Below are 18,913 nucleotides of genomic sequence, written 5' to 3'. Positions count from 1 at the left end.
GCTATAATAAATACCACATAGAGATGTGCATAAGAGCAGAAAGGAAGGAACGCCTTGGGGCACATGCCAAGGTACAGTATGGAAATAATGCTCGAGTTGAGTAGTGTCCGGCTCCACAGATGTTTGTTAGGTTTGATGGGTGAGGGGAACACCTTCCAAGCAAAGGAAAGAAGCATGTGCAAGGTAAGCAAGTGAGAGAACAGAGTTGACAGACAGGAGAATGTGAGGAAGGAGCTTGGATGGAGCTTGGGAGCTTCAGAATTTCACAGAGGCCCCGTCGCAGGAGGCCTTTTATGGCTCGTGGAATGTTTTGGACTTCTTAGCTTTTATTTACAACATCGTCTTATACTAAAAGAGGGCACAGATAACCAAAGGATATTTATAATCAGGGGCCACTAGATGTCTGTCATCCACTCTTTATGTTATCTATGCCACATACAGAAGATAATTGTCACCTCCAGAGCTCTGCTTTCTACTGACCCCTGAACACCCCTGTTCCCAAATCTGTTGATTGCTCTTTATTTTCAGTCAGGTAAGAAAGTACAATTGATTATAAGAATTTTATAATTTATGATTTAAAAAGTTTTAAAAGCTTATGGGCATTATACTGCTTTTATTATAGTTTTTATTACACTTGTTGAGTATAGAAAAAAGAAAATTTGTCAGCCCTTATATTTAAAGAGCTTACTTTCAGGACAAATATTAGGCAGGATTTGTTGTTGAAAACAGCATTACAAAAGTTTTGTACAATTTTTAAAGTTATTTCCTAATATTTTCACGTCCCTCCTAAAACCATAGTTTCTTCTGAGAATGGGGAAAGTTATTATGTACCATATTTTTCTTGATGGTTCTCTAAAATAGACTTTTATATTTGAGACAAAATTGTTAAAGACACAATGAATAATTTTATATGCTGCAGCTCTCACATTGGTAGGTTGCTTTGTACCACCATCTGAGACAATCATCCTATAGGTCAGCTTTACCATCTAGTGCTATTCTTGGGCACATGAAGCCTGGCTGAAGACAGATGGTTTTCCACTGCCTTGATGTCTCCATTTTTGTACAGAGACTTTTTGAGAATGCCTAAAGATTATACTGCAGGAGAATAAAACTTTCAGCTTAAAAAAAAACAAGTAATGTCCCAAACTGACATTTTTATTCCATTATTAGCCTCACCTCATTCTGTATCCATCCCTTTTAAATGGGAAGTTTAATACACTTTAATCCAAATTTAATACATCCTAGGACCTGTTTTTCTTGCAACGTTTTTAACATCTCAAAAACATAACAAAGAAAAAGATTTGGGAATTGCTGATCTGAAATATATATGTACGTATGTATGTATTTGTATATTAAGATACAACATTTCTGATTAGAATTATCTTTCATGGTGCTCCACCTTGCATGATGCTTATTATAATGTCTACTATTCTCAATTCTAGGGTTTTTTTTGACTTATAAATAGCACTTCTACTCGTATGTTAGATCAGCATATAGTTATAAAACTCCTATGAGAGACTATGCGAAACTCTGCAGAAGGTACATGAATGAATCAAAAAAACCCAGCTAAAAAGAGATCATAGCCTAGTGGGTGATAAGACAGGTTTAACAATCATTCTGATAAGAGATAGCAATTGACTAGAGACATAAGAGCCTTAGGTGAAATGATGTGGTAGTCAAGAGTGGTAAATGGAGAGATTCAGAAAAGCTATAGTCAAGAAAGGCCATTTCTGCTGGGCCTTGAAAGACAAATCAGTGTTTGATATTGCAGAGTGAGGAGTGGGAAGGAGTTGCCAAGGCAGGGGACCTGTGTGAGCAAGGGCACCAAAGCAGAAAAACATGAGGTTCATTTGGGGGACAGTAGTGAGTTGCTATTTGAGGACTGGGAAGAGGGTGTGGAGAGCCTATAGCTGATAAGTTTGGCAAGTTAGGTTAAATTCCACATGAAAGAGATTGGACTTTGGAGACCATGGGAATAACACAATGCAAGCTATGCTTTAGGGAGGGTAATGTGGGAGCAGTATTTGGGGTGGGGGTGCCAAAGCTGTGCAGTCATTCAGGTGAGTGGCGCAAGGTGAGGAGGTTTTGAGTCAGGACCCTGGTGTGGAATTGGAAGACAGGGAAACCCCTAGGAGAGGATGGGCTCAGAAATGGTTCTGATTGTTGAGGGCACAGTTTAAATTCAAATGTTATTCACAGAAACATGACTTGATTGCTATGAAATTGTTAGTTAAGGTTCCTCCTTATTCTTAGTTCTAGAGCCAGTACAAAAGCCTCATGAAGGTCCTGGAGAAATGGGGAAACCAGTCGTCATTCCTAAAGAGGATCAAGAAAAGATGAAAGAGATGTTTAAAATCAATCAGTTCAATTTAATGGCGAGTGAGATGATTGCACTCAACAGATCTTTACCAGATGTTAGATTAGAAGGGTAAGTACTTAGTGTTGTCCTGATAGTAGTGAATTTGAATGAAAAGTATGTTCTGGATTCCCAATATATTGCACTTCAGTGTTGACTGTTCTTGAAATGAATGTCACATCACTAATTTATTACTTACCCCACTTAAAAATAAATGCTAATAAAAGAACACCTTAAGTTATTGATCATTAGAATTATGTATTTCATGCTTTGGGAAATAATTGTTTTTCTTAATAGATTAAGATAGTAGAGGTTTTTAACTACATTATTACCAAAACATTCATACAGGTAGTTGTAAGTACACAGATTACTGAATTTTTACATATCTGTATACCTTTCTAACCATCATTTAATTAAGATATAGAACATTTCTATCACCCCTGAAAGTTCTTGTATGTTCCTTTCCAATTAGTGTTCGCATCTGAAGAGGCAGCCTTTGTTTTGACCGAAACATAGATGAGTTTCGTGCTTTTCTTGAACTTTTTGTAAATGGATCCATATTGATTTGTGTCTTTGAAATCAGTGTTGTGTATATCAGAAGTTTATTCTTTTCCATTGCAGTGCAATGGTTTAATGTCAATATATCATAGATTATTTACAGGAAATTGGGTTGCTTCCACTTTTTGACTATTATGAATTAAGCTATTGTGATATTCTTGTGCATGTCTTTTGGAGGAATTAAACTCTCATTTCTGTTTGGTATGTATTAGGGGAAAGGAATAGAGTATACATTTACATGGGTTTAGCATGCGGTGCCAAACATTTGTCAAAGCTGGTTGTACCAATTTACACTCCTGTTAGCAATATAAGAGACCCATTTGCTCCATATGAAGAAGTATCTGGACTAGAGGACAACAGGCCCAGTTAAAAGCAAGAGAACTGTACCAAAAATGGGGGGGTTAAGTGAATATGTACGTTGCTGAGACCCCCTAGCCACCTTGTCTTCTGTGGCTGCCATCAATCTCCAGGCAAGAGACTGGAGGATCTTTCTCAACAGAATTGGACTAGCCCTAGAGAAAAAAAAACCTACAGACACTGACATCAAAGATTCTCCAATTTATGGCACAACCTAATCACCCCGGTGGAAACTCATAGTTAGTAAGCCTCACTTGTGTAATCAGAGCTTATATTCAGCTTTTTGATCTTCCATTTTATAACAAACAGATAACCAAGTAATACTAGATATCAGAGGAAACCCTCAAACACGAAATGTATAGTCTAAAGCAAACAAACAGCAATGTGGAGGAAGCAAAGACTATTCAGGGAGAAGATTATTTAAAGGAAATAATTAATAATCCCAATGAAATAGGAAAACATTACAACCATAAAACAAGAATAGGATACCATTATAAAGATACACTAAGAAAAACCACACACAAAAAAACTTTTAGAAATAAAAAGAAAAACCAAAACTATAGCAGGTTGGGAGGAAGTCCTCCATGGAAATGGACCAAAGAGACAAAGAGATGGGCAATAGTCAAAGTAATATGACATTGATGTGACAATCAGGGAGGGCCAATACTTGGTTAATAGAAGTCAAAGAGAACAACACACTTCCCCCTCCCCCCGAAAAAAAGGGAGAGAAAATTTATCCATAGAATATTCTAGAGCTGGACTATACAGGTTTTCAGATTGAAAGAGTCCACTATGTTTTCAGGACAATAGATGAAAGTAGACCTCACCCAAGGCATTGTGAAGTTTAGAATACTGGGCCTTCTCCTTCCCAAAAGGCCTGTAACTTCGGTTTTTAAAAGGAAGCAGGTCATAATCAAAGGATTAATCAGAATGTCTTCAAACTTAGCAGCAACTCTGGAAACAGGAGCAAAATTCTAAAGGAAAACAGTTTCCAACCTAGAACTTTATACCCATCCAAACTCATAATCAAATGCACAGGTTAAATAAGGGCTTTTTTGGAAATATAAGGTCTCAAAACATTGAACTACCATACACTCTTTCTCAGGAAGTTACTGGAGAGTGTGCTCTACCAAATGAGGACTTAAACCTAGGAAAAGAAGGGCATAGGATGTGGAAGACAGGAGATCCAGCATGTGCGAGAGATGGCAGGAATCCCTGGAGGATGGAGAAGGGAGAGCCCTGGGTGAGAGTTAGGCAGGCAGAGAGGCAACCAGCAGGTTAGAAAACACTCCAGTAGAGACTTCAACATGTTGTTGAAGTCATATCTGCTACAGCTGAATGTGTCTAGAAGAGATTTCAACAATTGATGGAGAGTTTGGGGTTGAATTGTTATTAATAATAAGGACATAGAAAACCATAGCAAGGGGAAAAAACAATCATTAACTCCAGGGAAAACTTTTAAAAGTTCTTCAGAGAAAGCAAAATTAATCATCGTTCACTACCTGGCAGAGCTGTGATTGAATCATAATAAGACGACTGTTGAATATTGCGCCTGTAAAAATTAAACTGAAGGGATGGACAGTATCTGTTCACCCAGTGAATTGGTTAAGTGGACATCAGTCAAGGGAATCTTCATTGCAATCTTAGATTTTCACAAGTTATGTATACTTTCCCGAACAATTTCAGAATTACTGAAGAAAGCTAGACGCTTCAGGGAAGTCTATAGTTAAAATTTTAATAATGCCAATATTAAAAACAGCCTCAAGTATTATTGTTTCTAGAGTTAATTTTGTAATTTTAATAATTCCCCTGAGCATATAACCACTCTCAACACATTTTATTAAGCATTTTTTTGTTTTTAATCTTTTACGTGGTTCTGAAGATAGTTTTATTAATGAGTAGCTTGTAAGTGTATTATAAATCACCAGTTTTTGGACAGTAAACAACTTCATGATGTTAAGAACAGTGTTTAAATAGTGTCATACGTATACTTATGCCCTGAATTATGGGTTTGATGAGGACTCCTCATACTTGAAAAAATTTAATGCAAACCACTAATACACGGTCCTGGCCAACCATTGGGTATTTATGGGACTGGGTCGCTTGGGGAGATGGGTCACAAAGTCACTACCACTGAATAGCCTTTTTATACCTTCTTGCTCCATCTCTGTGATGGTATCCTTTTTTATTATTTTAAATTTTTTATTATGGAAAATTTCAAATGTATACAAAAATAGAGATAATAGTATAACGAACCCTCATGTATTCATCACCTTGCTTCAACAATTCCTATCAGTATTGTTAGATACTGATAGTGATAGATACTGATCCTGTTAGATACTGATAGATATCCCCCAACAGTCTCCATCTCCTGGTATTGACACCTCTTTGTAGTCTCCACTACAAAGTACAGTCTCCACCTGTGTTGTACTAGGGTTGATCTGCATGACCAGTAGAACACAGTACAATTAATTGAGTGTCACTTTCAGAAGTAGGTTATAAAATACACCGTGGTTTACAGTTTGGTCTTACTCTCACTGGAATCTTTGGTTCTGAGGTAAGCTAGCCAACATGACAGGAGTAACCCTATGGTTTGTGGCCTTTTGCGATACAAGGTACATGAGACTAGAAGATTCCCCAGGCCCAGGCAAAGACATACAATTCATAAATATTACAGTATGTATCTCTGAAAGATAAGGACTCATAAAAAAAAGAAAAATCATGGTACCATTTATATACCTCAAAGTTATTAACAGTGATTCCTTAATAACATGATGTACTCAGTATTCAAGTTTCCCTAGTCAATGTCATATATTTTTCTTTTTTTTTTTTTTTGTAGTGTTTGTATCAGGATCCAAATAAGGTCCACACATTGTAACTGCTGGATATGTCTGTAGGTTTAGTCTGTAGGTTCCTTCTCCATCTTTTTTTCCTTACATAGTTTATTATTTGAAGACCACATAGAGTTTCTTGTATCTTTCTTCAGCTTGCATTTTGCTGACTGGATCACTGTGGTGTCAGCAGTTGTGTTCCTCTGTTTCCTCTCTTTCCTATGGTTGGTAGATAAAAGACATTTTGTACTGATATCCTTGAAGTCAATAAATTGTGTATTTGTAAATATTTGTGAGATGTTTATATAACAATAGCATTTTAATCTTTGTAGTTTTTAGAGTAATTTTAACTTCTGTCAGTCCCATGAGGCAGGTAGCTTTTAAAAAGTGCCTCAGAGAGATTGCTGTGGCCCCGGTAATCGAATCAGGTAGGAATTCAGGTCCTCTGTTTTCATTCCCTTCTTTCTCTACCTAATTGCTGAAGGTTACTTTTTCTCATTTTTAAAACTATTCCTTTTAATGAGCGAAAGATTAAATTCTGGAAACAGATTAAAAGCATATATTTAGTAGAATTCTATTTTCTCATACTAGATAAGCTTTTCTAGATGATTTTGATGAACTTGTGGAAGTTGCTCTGCTTATAATTTTTAAGCTGAATGGTTTTGTCTTTTTTCAGGTGCTTTTAGTAACTTTGATATTACTCTGTAAAAGAATAATTAGTAGTTCTATATTCTGTAGAGAGTATTTGGTAATTCTAAGACTAATATGTATTTTGTTTCAGTTAAATTTGTAAACAAAATATTCTCACATATATCTTTTTTTTTTGTACTTGTATTTCTCTTCTTATAGTTTAGTTTCTACCTGCCTCATGAATTGTACATTTTTCTGTTATATGTTTTAAAAGTACTTCATATATATATAAAATATGTAATATAGTTTCATATTTTTAACTTAAATAATAGTACAGCATATGCATGTGTCTTCTGTAACTTGAAGGTTTTTTTTGTTCACGCACTGATTTTGAGATTACCCATGTCAATATATATGTCATTCTGGGTCATTCATTTTAACTGCTTTGTAGAAGTCCATTGTGCGAATAGACCAATATATTGGCCCTTTAGTCATTACTTGGTCAATTTAGAGAGTACTTGTTTGCATTTTAATTAGTGAAATAGAAGATACCAGAATATGTCTTATGTAGTAAAAGTATTTCTTCCATTAATAATTGTTTCAGTAGGTATATGCTAGAGTAACATAAAATGTATCTGTTATGGGTTATGTTCAAAACCATGTGACTATAGATGTGAAATTATGGTGCTAATATGTATGTGCTTATTTATTTCATTATTTTTTTAATTGCTCCCACAGTGTACCAGTGTACACTTTTCAGCTGCAGGGGACGAGAAACTACATTTCTCTTCATCTTCATACAGAGTAAATAGTGGCATGAGTGAGACATAATAGTGGTGTGGACTAGGCTGGCACAGGTGCAGAAGTTTCCAAATTCTGATTACATTTTTAAGATGTAATCTATCAGTGCTGATGGGTTGGATGTGGAGTAAAAGAGAAAAGGAGGAGTTAAGAATTCAGGCCTGAGCAGCTATCTGAATTAAAGTAATACTCGCCAAGATGGAAATAAGAGGAAAGTAGAAATATGAGTGTAGAAATCAAGAGTTCTTAGCACGTATTTATAAGTTATAAAATCCTGTAGTTCAGGGGAGAGGTTGAAGCTGTGGTCGTGAAGGGATAGAGAATTTAAAGACATGGGACTGATTAAGATAGCCTCGGGAGTGGATGAGATTACAAAGAGGTTAGGTGACTGACATTTCAGACTTTGAAGATAGAGAAGAAGAGGAACCGTGTTCTACCGTGTTTCCCTGAAAGTAAGACGTAACCGGAAAATAAGCCCTAGCATGATTTTTCAGGATGGCATCCCCTGAACATGAGCCCTAATGTGTCTTTTGGAGCAAAAATTAATGTAAGACCCGGTCTTCTTTTCTGGGAAACACGGTAGCAAGAGGCTGAGAAAATGTGAGATAAAAGGGAAAAAATATATACGGTAACACCCAAGAAGCCAAGCAGTGTTTCAAAGAGGAAGTGGTGAACTATTTTAACTGCTGCTGAAAACTAAAATAAGTTGAGGTCTCTAAGCTGACCAGTGAATTTCAGTGAGTGGAGGTTGTTGGACTTTAGACAAAATTGTTTCTGTGGAGTGATTGGAATGAAACCTTGAATAAAAGAATAGGGAAGACTTCTACTTTCTATAATGGTGGCCTTGGTGATCTGGACCAACTCTCCAGTTGAGGACACCTAGAAAGTTAGGAAAAAATATAAAAAATTATCTGCTTGAAAACATCTAGAAGTTAGAAGGCAGAGCTTAGAAGGCAGTGAAGAATTACAGAGCCAAAATATGGGAGAAGATGGAAACCCAGGGAAAATAACCCTAGAATTTGGAGGCTCCTTTTTGCCTAGAGGCATTTGCTAAATCCAGATTGTTAAATAGCGCTTTTAACAGCCTTTTTGGTGCTAGGGCATAAAAACTGAAGTCCACAGCCTATCGTGTGTGTGTGTGTGTGTGTGTGTGTGTGTGTGTGTGTGTGTACACACACGTACAGGGGGAGTCTGATAGCCCCTTCCTGCATCTTTAGTTTTAAGCTCCTAGGAGAATGATGAAATTGAAGTAAGTCAGCTCTTGCAGGGACTGAAGCCCAACTTTAAACCATCTCTATCCATGAAACTGAATTAAGGTTGTTAGGGTTTACTAGGGCCTCTAGCTCCCCTAGAAGCAGTTGCAATCAAAAAGGAGCAGACACATAAGGAAATAAGACAACATGAAAGAAAAGAAACAATAGGCAATTGAAATAGATCAAAAGAGGACTCCAGATAATGGAATTATCAGACACACACTTTGAAATGATTGTATGTAATATTAATGTGTTCAAGGAGATTAAAAACAAGACTGAGAATTTAAGCAGAAAACTGGTACCTATTAGGAATTAACCAAATGGAAATTTTAGAACTGAGAAAGTACAATAATAAAAATTAAAAACAAAATGGATTACACAGATTACACATAACTGATTACACAGATTACACATAACTGAAGATAATAAGTGAACTGAAATATAGACTAGACGTAAATATCCAGAATGAAGCATGGAGAGTTAGAAGAATGGAAAATAAAGTACCGATATAAGAGATAAAATGAGAGGTCTAAAATTATCAACAAATTGTAATCACAAAGCAAGAAAGAGAATAGAACAGTAGCAATATTTGAAAATATAATGGCCGAGAATTTTCCAAAACTGATAAAAGACATTAAGGCACAGAATCAGTAAGTCCGATGGACCTTGAGCAGGATATCTGCCACATCGTATCTGGACACATCATAGTAAAACCATTGCAAACAGAGCTAGAGAAAAGAATTGTAATAAAAAGTGGGGGCAGGGGAACCCCATGGAGTGGGGAAGATAAAGATTACCTTCAAAGATGCAATAGTAAGTCTAACAGCTGAGTTTTCAAGAGAGAAGGGGAAACAAAATGGAAGCCAAAAAGATTATGGCATGATATCTTTTAAAGGCTGGTAAATAACTACAAGACTATAAAGTTCTACACCCAGCAAAAGTATCCTTCAAAAAAAAATTAAGATAAGCAGGTGAGAGTATTCATTATCTGCAATAAAAAATACTAACTGGTATTCCCTAGGCAGAAAGAAAATGATCCCATTGGAATAATCAGATAATAGAAATGAAGAAAAAGCAATAGAAATGATAACTATGTAGATAAATTAATGTTAATAGTGTAAAATAATATCATGAGATACAAAATATCTGTAAAATTAAAATCTAGAACAAAGCATTTTCTTTGGTTGGAGGATGGAGTTAAACATTTGTACGTTTTTTTTCTGTTGTTAAGAAGTGGGTAAAAGTATCAATTACTATTAGACTTTAATAAATCAAGGATAGGTGTTGCAATCTTTAAGGTAATCACCAGAAGAAAGCAAATGTTAATAGAGTGAAGAAAGTGGAAATTAAAAAAAGAAAAAAATCCAAAATAAGGAAAGAAAGAAGAGGACAAATGTTTCTATTTGTATAAGGTAGTAGATTTAAACTAAAATATATCAGTAATTACATTAAATGGGTTAAACATTTTGCTTAAAAGACCGAGACTGTTAGACAGGATTTTAAAAATGACAAATATATACTGTTATAGAGGCAAACATCAAAAAAAATAAAGAGGGCCGGCCCAGAGGCTCAGGCGGTTAGAGCTCCATGCTCCTGACTCCTAAGGCTGCCGGTTTGATTCCCACATGGGCCAGTGGGCTCTCAACCACAAGGTTGCCAGTGCAACTCCTCGAGTTGCTCACTGGCCCATGTGGGAATCGAACCAGCAACCTGTTGTTCAGAGCTTGCGCTCTAACCCACTGAGCCATCTGGCCACCCCCCTAAAACTTATTATTTGCTCTTGGCATGAAAGTATATAATGAAATCCAAAACAATCATAGATAAAGGATCGGACTCAAGTATTTAGCACGGGTGATGATTTTAAGGCAAACATTTATAAGAAAAATCAATTGTATTTTTATGTGTCAGTTTTCTAACAAGTTAGAAAATTAAAAATTTTTAAATACCACTTGAAATGCAACCAGAAAATATCAAATGAAGGAAACTCTTTAAAGAAAATTCTAAAACATTGAGAGAAATTAAAGACGTAAGTAAATGGAGAAATATCTCATGTTCATGAGTGGATGGCTCAATATTATAAAATGTTGGTTCTCTATAAATTAATTTATAGATTCGGTGTATTCCCAGTCAACCACATTTATTTGTGTATCATATATATAATTTGATAAATTGATTCACAAATATAACTGGAAATGCAAAGACTTAGAAGAACCAGACATTCTTACAGAAGAATAAGACTGGAGGATATGCAGTAACAGTTACCAAGATTTCTTAGAAAATTATAGTAATTAATAAGTGTTGCAAGGATAGGCAAACATCAGTGAAACAAAATAGGGAGTTCATAACCAGTCCCATACAATTGGAACACTTGGTTTAGAACAAAGGTAGCACTGTATAGCAATAGAAGGATGAACTTTTAAAGAAAAAAGTAAACGGCTGGTCAGCCTGTTATAATTAAGGACAAAACTGAAACTGTACCTTTACCTCACAACATATAGAAAAATCAGTTTCATGTGTGTATCACACCTGTAAATATGAATGCAAAGCAGTAAAGCGCCTCGAAGATCACAGGAAAATATTTTTATGATCTTGGGGTAGGGAAAAATTTCTTGAACAGAACACAAAAATCACTCAAAAATGAAGGACAAGTTTGATATAATGGGACTACATTAAAGACTGTTCATTAAAAAAAAGTGAAAAGATAATATATTGAATGTCAACTATAGTTAAATATATATAAAGTCATAGGATGTAAAGTACAGCATAAGGAATATAGTCGGTATTGTAACAGCTATCTACAACGTCAGGGGTAGTAGTAGACTGGAGGACGTTATCACTTTGTGAGGGGCATAAATGTCTAATTATTGTTTTGTAAACCTGAAACTAATATAATTTAAAAAATAACATGTCATTGTTTACTAAAAGCAATATTAACATACTTCATGACCCAGCAGGTCCAATCCTGAGTATCGCTAACAGAAATGCACGCACATATGCATCAGGAGACAAGAACAAATATGGCATTACTATGTAGTTGTATTGGCTCCAGACTGAAAGAGTCTCAGTATCTATCAACAGTAAGATGTGGTATATTTATACAGTGGAATACTTTATAGCAATGAAAATGAACAAAAGCTACATGCCACAACATGGATGAATCTTACCGTTACACTGAGCAAAAAATTACACAAGATATATGTGTGTGTGTGTGTGTGTGTGTGTGTACCGTGTTTCCCTGCAAATAACACCTACTCCGAAAATAAGCCCCAGTTAAGATCATCAGCCAGACGGACGCATTTAGTACGTTGTGACGATGTTCCAGAAGAAGATGACATGACTGTATTTGAATAAATGTAGATTGTTATACATAAAAAATAGACATCCCCTGAAAATACGCCCTAATGTGTCTTTCGGAGCAAAAATTAATGTAAGACCTGGTCTTATTTTTGGGGAAATACTTGTATAAGTATTTGACTTGGTCTTATTTTCTGGGAAACACTATGTATGTGTATATGTAATAATAATGATGTTTCTGGGAAGGGCAATACAAAATTTTGATGTTAAATGGTAGAATAGTGATTAGTTACCTTTGGAGAAGAAAGAAAAGGTAATGAGAATGGGGCACTTGGAGGTGCTGGCAGTGTTCTTGAATAGTGGTTACACGGGCGTTGGCTGTGTGACAACTCATTCAGCTCTCTGTTTATGTTCTGTGCACTCTGTTATACTTCAAATAAAATTAACTTGAGAAAAGGGGGAGAAACAAGAGGGAAGGGAAGCAGTGGAGACAGCAAGTGTAGCAGTGCTTCTGCGGTGTAGTTGGAAAAAGGAAATAAATGGGGGTGTTAACTGGGGAGATCGTGCAATCAAAGGAGACATTTTCTGGGGCAGCTGGATGTCTCAGTTGGTTACAGTGCGAGCTCTGCACAACAGATTTGCCTGTTCGATTCCTACATGGGATGGTGGACTGTACCCCCTGCAGCTAAGATTGAAAATGGCAACTGGACTTGGAGCTGAGCTGCGCCCCCCACAACTAGATTGAAGGGCAACAACTTGGAGCTGATGGGCCTTGGAGAAACACACTGTTCCCCAATATTCCCCAATAAAAATAAAAATAAAAAAGGAGACATTTTCTCTTTTTTAGATGGTGTATGTTTATATGTTAATGGGAATGATCCCCTTGAGGGAAAATTTGAGAGGGGAGCATTACAGCAAGAGCATTGATCTTGAATAGGTGGGAAGAATGAGTTGGCTTCAGACTTGGAACAGGGATAACTCAAGATTGATTGTGTAGCCTGTTACTTCTGTTGTTTCTGTTTTAGTGTGTGTGCTCTATTAAATTAGATTAAGTTGCATTAAAAAAACTATGATTGTGGATTTGACAGTTTCTCTAACTCCTTCTGTTAGTTTATTTTTCAAGGCTGCATCGGATCATTAAAACAAATCATGGTGTTTTTAGTTTTTTTTTAAACCCAGTGATTTTGATAATTGCTACACCACTTTTAGTCTGTTTAACATTTTTCCCATGTATTATTTTTTCTATTTCTTTACTTTCAGGCATCTGTATGATTTTGTTTTAGGTGTTATCTCTACTGGATTTAGGTGTATCTCTACTGGTAATGAGTGGGTTTTATACTTTTTTTTAAATGTTTTAATTTTTTTTAAATTGGGAATATTGGGGAACAGTGTGTTTCTCCAGGCCCATCAGCTCCAAGTCATTATCCTTCAAATTTTATACTTTTAATTCACTCCAATAATCTTTGTTTTTAAGGTGAGTTTGACGCATCTACATTTATTATGACTTAATATATTTGTACTTCTTTTAGGTTGAACCATAAGAAATTGAATTCAACTATTTTTGATCTACGAAAATGGCAATTGCATAAAATTTAACCTAATAAATCTTCTATTTACCACCTTTTTCATTTTTCCCTCATTTTCTGCTTTACTGATTGGTAACAGTTTCAGTTGATAACATTCTTAGTATTCTTGTTTTCCTCTGTCTTGGTTTGGAACCTGTACATTTTATTTCTTTTCCTTTAGTAGTAAGACCTGTAATTGTAAAGGTGGACATTTATTTTCATCTGTATATGCTCAGTGCACATAGTGTACTTTGGATCTGAGCATTCATATCATCTTCAATTCTAGGACATTTCTAGCTCTAATCTCAGATATTGCTGCATCACCATTTGTTCCAATCTATTCATCTGGAACTACTCATGCACGTATTAGAGCTTCTCAATCTATACCCTTGTTTTCTCTCCCTTTTTGAATTGTATCTAGATGAATTTCTCATTAATACCTTGATAGTGGCAAAGTCCAGGTCTGGCTCTGCCATTTACTGGCTGTGTGGCTTTGGACAAGTTACTTGACCTTTCTGTATCTCAGGATACTTGTCTATACAATAAGGACAATAACAAGGGTTGTTGTGAGGATCTGTGGGGTTTTGAATACTCCCTCGCACCTAGTATATAGAGAAAGCCTCCGTGCAGGGACGGAGTTCTAGGTCCCAGTGTGACTCCAAGCGTGCTTTTCCGTCCCCGCTCCTATTTACCAGTCACTGCCTGGCTTCTGAAGTATATTCGCAATGAAATGTTAAATTAGAAATATCAGATTAATATTTATTCCTACACTAAGCTGGCCAGCAGCTGCTTTTCAGACCGTTTCCCAGAGGTGGAAGGGTAAGTAATGTGGGACAACCCCTAGAAGGTAGCTTTTTCACCCCCTTTTCTGAATCCAAAAGAGCCTTGCTTATTCTCAGTCATGGGCTCAGCTGGTGGTTCCCTGGCAGTGGCCAGATTATCCTGTGCCTGCCGAGAACCTTTACTGCCTTGTAGGGTCTCCAAAGGGCACATTTCCTGGATGAAGAAATAACATTGTTCCAGTGTCAAGAAGAGCTAAATAGAAGTAACAAAGAATAACTTTGTAATGTGGGGGTCTTAGAGAAGCAGGGTTAAGACAAATTCCAAGTCACCTGCTATGGCGATTGCATTCTATATAATTAGTCTTAGATGCTTAAAAAGTACTAATAATACCATTTACTGAGTGTTCAATTTATACCATCTACTGTACACATTATCATATTTAAGCAGTTGAGCAAAATAGTAGTATTCTCAGATTACAGGTGGGAAAACTCAGACTTTGGGAGATTAAATGATTTTGCCAAGGATGGTTAATATGTGACCAAAGTCAAATTTGCCAGTGACAAAATGTAATCTTAATCAGTATGCTCTGCCATCACTTTTATGGTTAGATCTTCACTGATCTTGTCTGAATGAGAGTACACAGAGGAGAAATTATGTTAGCATTGAAACTGCCAGGCAGGTAGCCAGACATCAAGAAATACAGACTTGTCATTGGTAAAGAAATGGTAGTGAGAGGTTAAATTTAGTGGGTGACAAAGAATGCTTTGAAAATGATAGCTCAGAGGGACATGACAAGAGGATTGGATTATATGTGCATATGCACCTTGATTTGGAAGTAAGCATCTTCACTTCTAAGCCTCAGTTTTCTCATCTGTAAAATTGGGATAATAATATCTCTGTCTTAGTGTTGTAAGGATAAAGTGGGATAATGCATATAAAAGTCTTAATGCTGTTTCAGGCCATAAGAGGGTTAGGATAAGTAAAGAGGGACTTTAACAGTTGAAAAATAATAGAAATACTAATTAACAAGGGACTTCTGTTATTGTGCATTCCTGAATTGTTAGGTATTTGTATGGATTGATTATCTGGTAAGCCGAGTCTTATTGAGATGAACACTATCCTAAGCAAATTTAATAAATCTCTTTATTTTCTGAAATACCTCTGACTCACTCAGGCAGGCACTCAAGCTAAGTCTCATACCATGTAGTGAATTTCATGCATTAGAGTTTATTCATCCTTGTAGTCACATATAAACATCTTTTAATTAGTGCTGTACATAGGGACATAAATGAATCCACTTGAGTTTTCACTCATTGTTTAAAAACCCGGGATTTTGAATAAGCTCCAGCTCCATTCCAGTATACAAGTATAATTCACTATGGTAGTGATGGTGTAGTTTGAAAAACCTGCCCATCTCTCCTCATCCTTTCTCAGTCTGTGCTCTCAGCCAAAACAGAGCAGTAAACTAAGGAGGAGGAAAAGGATCGCCAATGTGCAAGACAGAACAGAATACCCAGGGTGATGGTGAAGGGAAAGCTCCGGATGATAGTGGTGCAGATATGGAGGCAAGCAGCCCAGAAAATTCCAGGACAGATATCTTTTAAGATCTCATTGGTATTGGGCCAGCCCGGTGGCTCAGGCGGTTAGAACTCCGTGCTCCTAACGCCGAAGGCTGCCTGTTCAATTCCCACATGGGCCAGTGCCAGATGGCTCAGTTGGTTGGAGCGCGGGCTCTCAACCACAAGGTTGCCGGTTTGACTCCCACAACGGATGGTGGGCTGCGCCCTCCACAACCAAGATTGAAAGGACAGCAACTTGACTTGGAAAAAAATCCTGGAAGTACACACTGTTCCCCAATAAAAGTCCCTCCAAAAAAAGAATTCATTGGTATTACAGCGGGTGCTTCTGAACATCTTAAGAGAGTATTTTAGACAATTTGTAGAGTCTGGATTTGAATTAGTGACAAATACATAGAAAACTAAGAAAATGAGGGGAAAATAAACCAGAGTAAAGTGGAGGGGAATGTTGTGCAGCAAAGGAAAAGTATTCATAATATGCAAATCAGCTATGAATGGCATTTTACATAGTCCTAATATAAACATCAAGTAATGATGTGACCAAACATAACTACATTGGGAGGCTGAGGAACCATAAGTGTATGTGTTGGGATGCGGATAGGAGTGAAATAAACCCTTGTGTTTTGTAGTAAGAAGTCAATATGTAACATCTAGAACTAGAAAAAAAATCGGCAAGTAAACAAGCAGATATAGTATTTAGAATTACGGAAGCAAATACCAAGAGAAATAGGTAAAAGAATTGAAGGTGATTTGCTTTATGGGAAGGGCAAAATGGTAGCGGTGAAGGAACATTTTTTTTAATCTTTGGACAGTTGTTTATTTTTTAAATGATGTACATGTCCTTTGATCAAATAAAAACTAAATAAGTTGCTTAGGTAATCTCATCTCTAAAGATACCCCATCTCCTAGGAGACTCAACCACTCCAATCTAGTGCTTCTCAAACTCAGACTTAGGGTAGGAAAAGAGGGAGACGTGGGGGCTTATCTCTACTCTCTGACCTTTAGGACACTTTTCTAGCTCCTCAGACCAGAAAGACAGTTTCTCTTGGGGCTCTCCTTTTGTGCATTCAGTGCACACAGTTAGTTTTGGGGGTGCCTTTGAGCACAGGCTGATTAATGCCAGAGGGGGAAAAAATGGGAAATTCACCACTGGTTCAGTGAATTCTGGTCTCCTTCCCCAATTGACCTACTCCCATTTACATTTCCGAGTCCCTTCAAATAGCTGCTCCATGCATTCTGTCCAGGATTTATAGTTCCACCCACTGGGAGAGGCAGAGTGGAGTGCAGTTACTCCATCTTTCCTGGAACCAGAAAATACACTCATTTAAAGTGTATAATTCAATGTTTTTCAATAAATTTGCAGTTATGCAACCATCACCACATTTAGAAAATTTCCATCCCCTTACAGAAATCTCTGGTATACATTTGTAGTCATTCTTCATTCCTACGCCAGGAGTAAGTTATCACAAATGTATTCTCTCTGCATAGATTTGCCTTTTCTGGACATTTCATATAAATGGAATCATAAATATGTAGTAAATATTTTTTGTGTTTGGGCTCTTTCTTTGAGGATCTCTGGGATTCATCCATATCCCTGTCCATTTTCTATTGCCCAATGTTAATCATATGGAAATGCCACCTTTATTTCTCCTGTCACCAGTTGATGAGCATTGGGGTTGTTTCCATTTTCTGCCTATTATGAATAATGTCACTAAGAACACTTGTGTACAAAAGTTTGTGTGTGTAAATGTTTTCATTTTTCTTGGGTGGATACCTAAGTGCTAGGTCATATGATAACCATGTTTAACTATAAGAAATTGGCAAATTTCTTTCCAAAGTGACTTCACCTTCACATTTCCACCAGCAATGTAGGAAGGTTCCTCACCACCACTTTTTTTTTTTACTGTCTTTTTTATTATAGCCATTCTGGGTGTAAAGTGGTATCTCATTGTGATTTAAATTTGCGTTTCCCTAATGACTAAATGATATGTACTTACTATATTCTTACATCTTTGATGAAATGTCTCTTTAAATCTTTTTGCCCGTTTTAAATTGGATAATTTGTCTTCCTGTTAAGGAGTTGTAACAGTTCTCTATGTATTCTAGATACAAACCTTTTTTCAGATACATGATTTCCAAATATTTTCTCCTAGTTTGTGGCTTGTCTCTTTATTTCATTAATAATGGTACCTTTTGAAGCACAAAATTTTTAAATTTTGATGAAGTCAAATTTATCAGTTGTCTCTTTTATGAATTGTGTTTTTAGTGGCATATCAGACTTAATGGTACAAGACTGAAAGCTTTCCCCCTAAGATGAGAAACAAGGGAAGGATGTCTGCTCTCCACTTCTATTCCACATTGTTCTTGAAGGCAATTCAAAACCCAGAAGTACACACTGAGTACAGAAAGAAAGTCCCCAAAGAAGCCCTCTCTTTCTGGTCTGAGGAACAAGAAAGGGATCTCTTAATGGTTAGAGAATAGAGAAAAAACCCTATTTTTTTCCTCTTTTCTCCCTCAATCCTGCCCCCCTTCTCTATTTTTCCAGCCCCTAGACAATATTGCTAAGACAGCACAGCCATGGGAACAGAAGCCAAGCAAGCAACTAAAATTCTGAAGGAGGGGGCATCTTCTCTCTGACCAGGGGGTCTCTGCTCTCTAGAACATGGGTACAATTCCCGTTGCTTTTCTTTTTCTGTCTGCTCTGTTTGGCCAAGAACACAGACACGGTCACAGGAAGTATGCAGCAGAATAAGGAATCCAATACCTCAGCTTTTTAGCTATGTTGGAACACTCAACATAAAAGATGTCAGTTCTCTACATACATAAATATGCCTGGGTTGCCAAAAAAAGTGTATACACATTTTAAGAGTTGTTATCTATGCTCAAGCAGTTCACCATAATCAGAAGT

The 18,913-nt window shown here is 36.6% G+C and overlaps 1 protein-coding gene across 3 annotated transcripts in view; it reads left to right on the top strand.

Moving 5' to 3' along the window:
• Positions 1 to 18,913, top strand: part of GALNT1 (polypeptide N-acetylgalactosaminyltransferase 1) — a 110,887-nt gene that overhangs the window by 52,898 nt on the left and 39,076 nt on the right. For all 3 annotated transcript variants that reach the window (XM_081078705.1, XM_081078703.1, XM_081078704.1), the window contains one exon: positions 2,254 to 2,428. In XM_081078705.1, coding sequence (XP_080934831.1) covers positions 2,254 to 2,428 — 175 coding nt within the window. The remainder of the gene's footprint in view (positions 1 to 2,253; positions 2,429 to 18,913) is intronic.

Source organism: Rhinolophus hipposideros, assembly GCF_964194185.1.
Source record: "Rhinolophus hipposideros genome assembly, chromosome: 17".
NCBI lineage: Eukaryota > Metazoa > Chordata > Mammalia > Chiroptera > Rhinolophidae > Rhinolophus > Rhinolophus hipposideros.
This window is presented reverse-complemented; position numbering and strand designations above follow the sequence as displayed.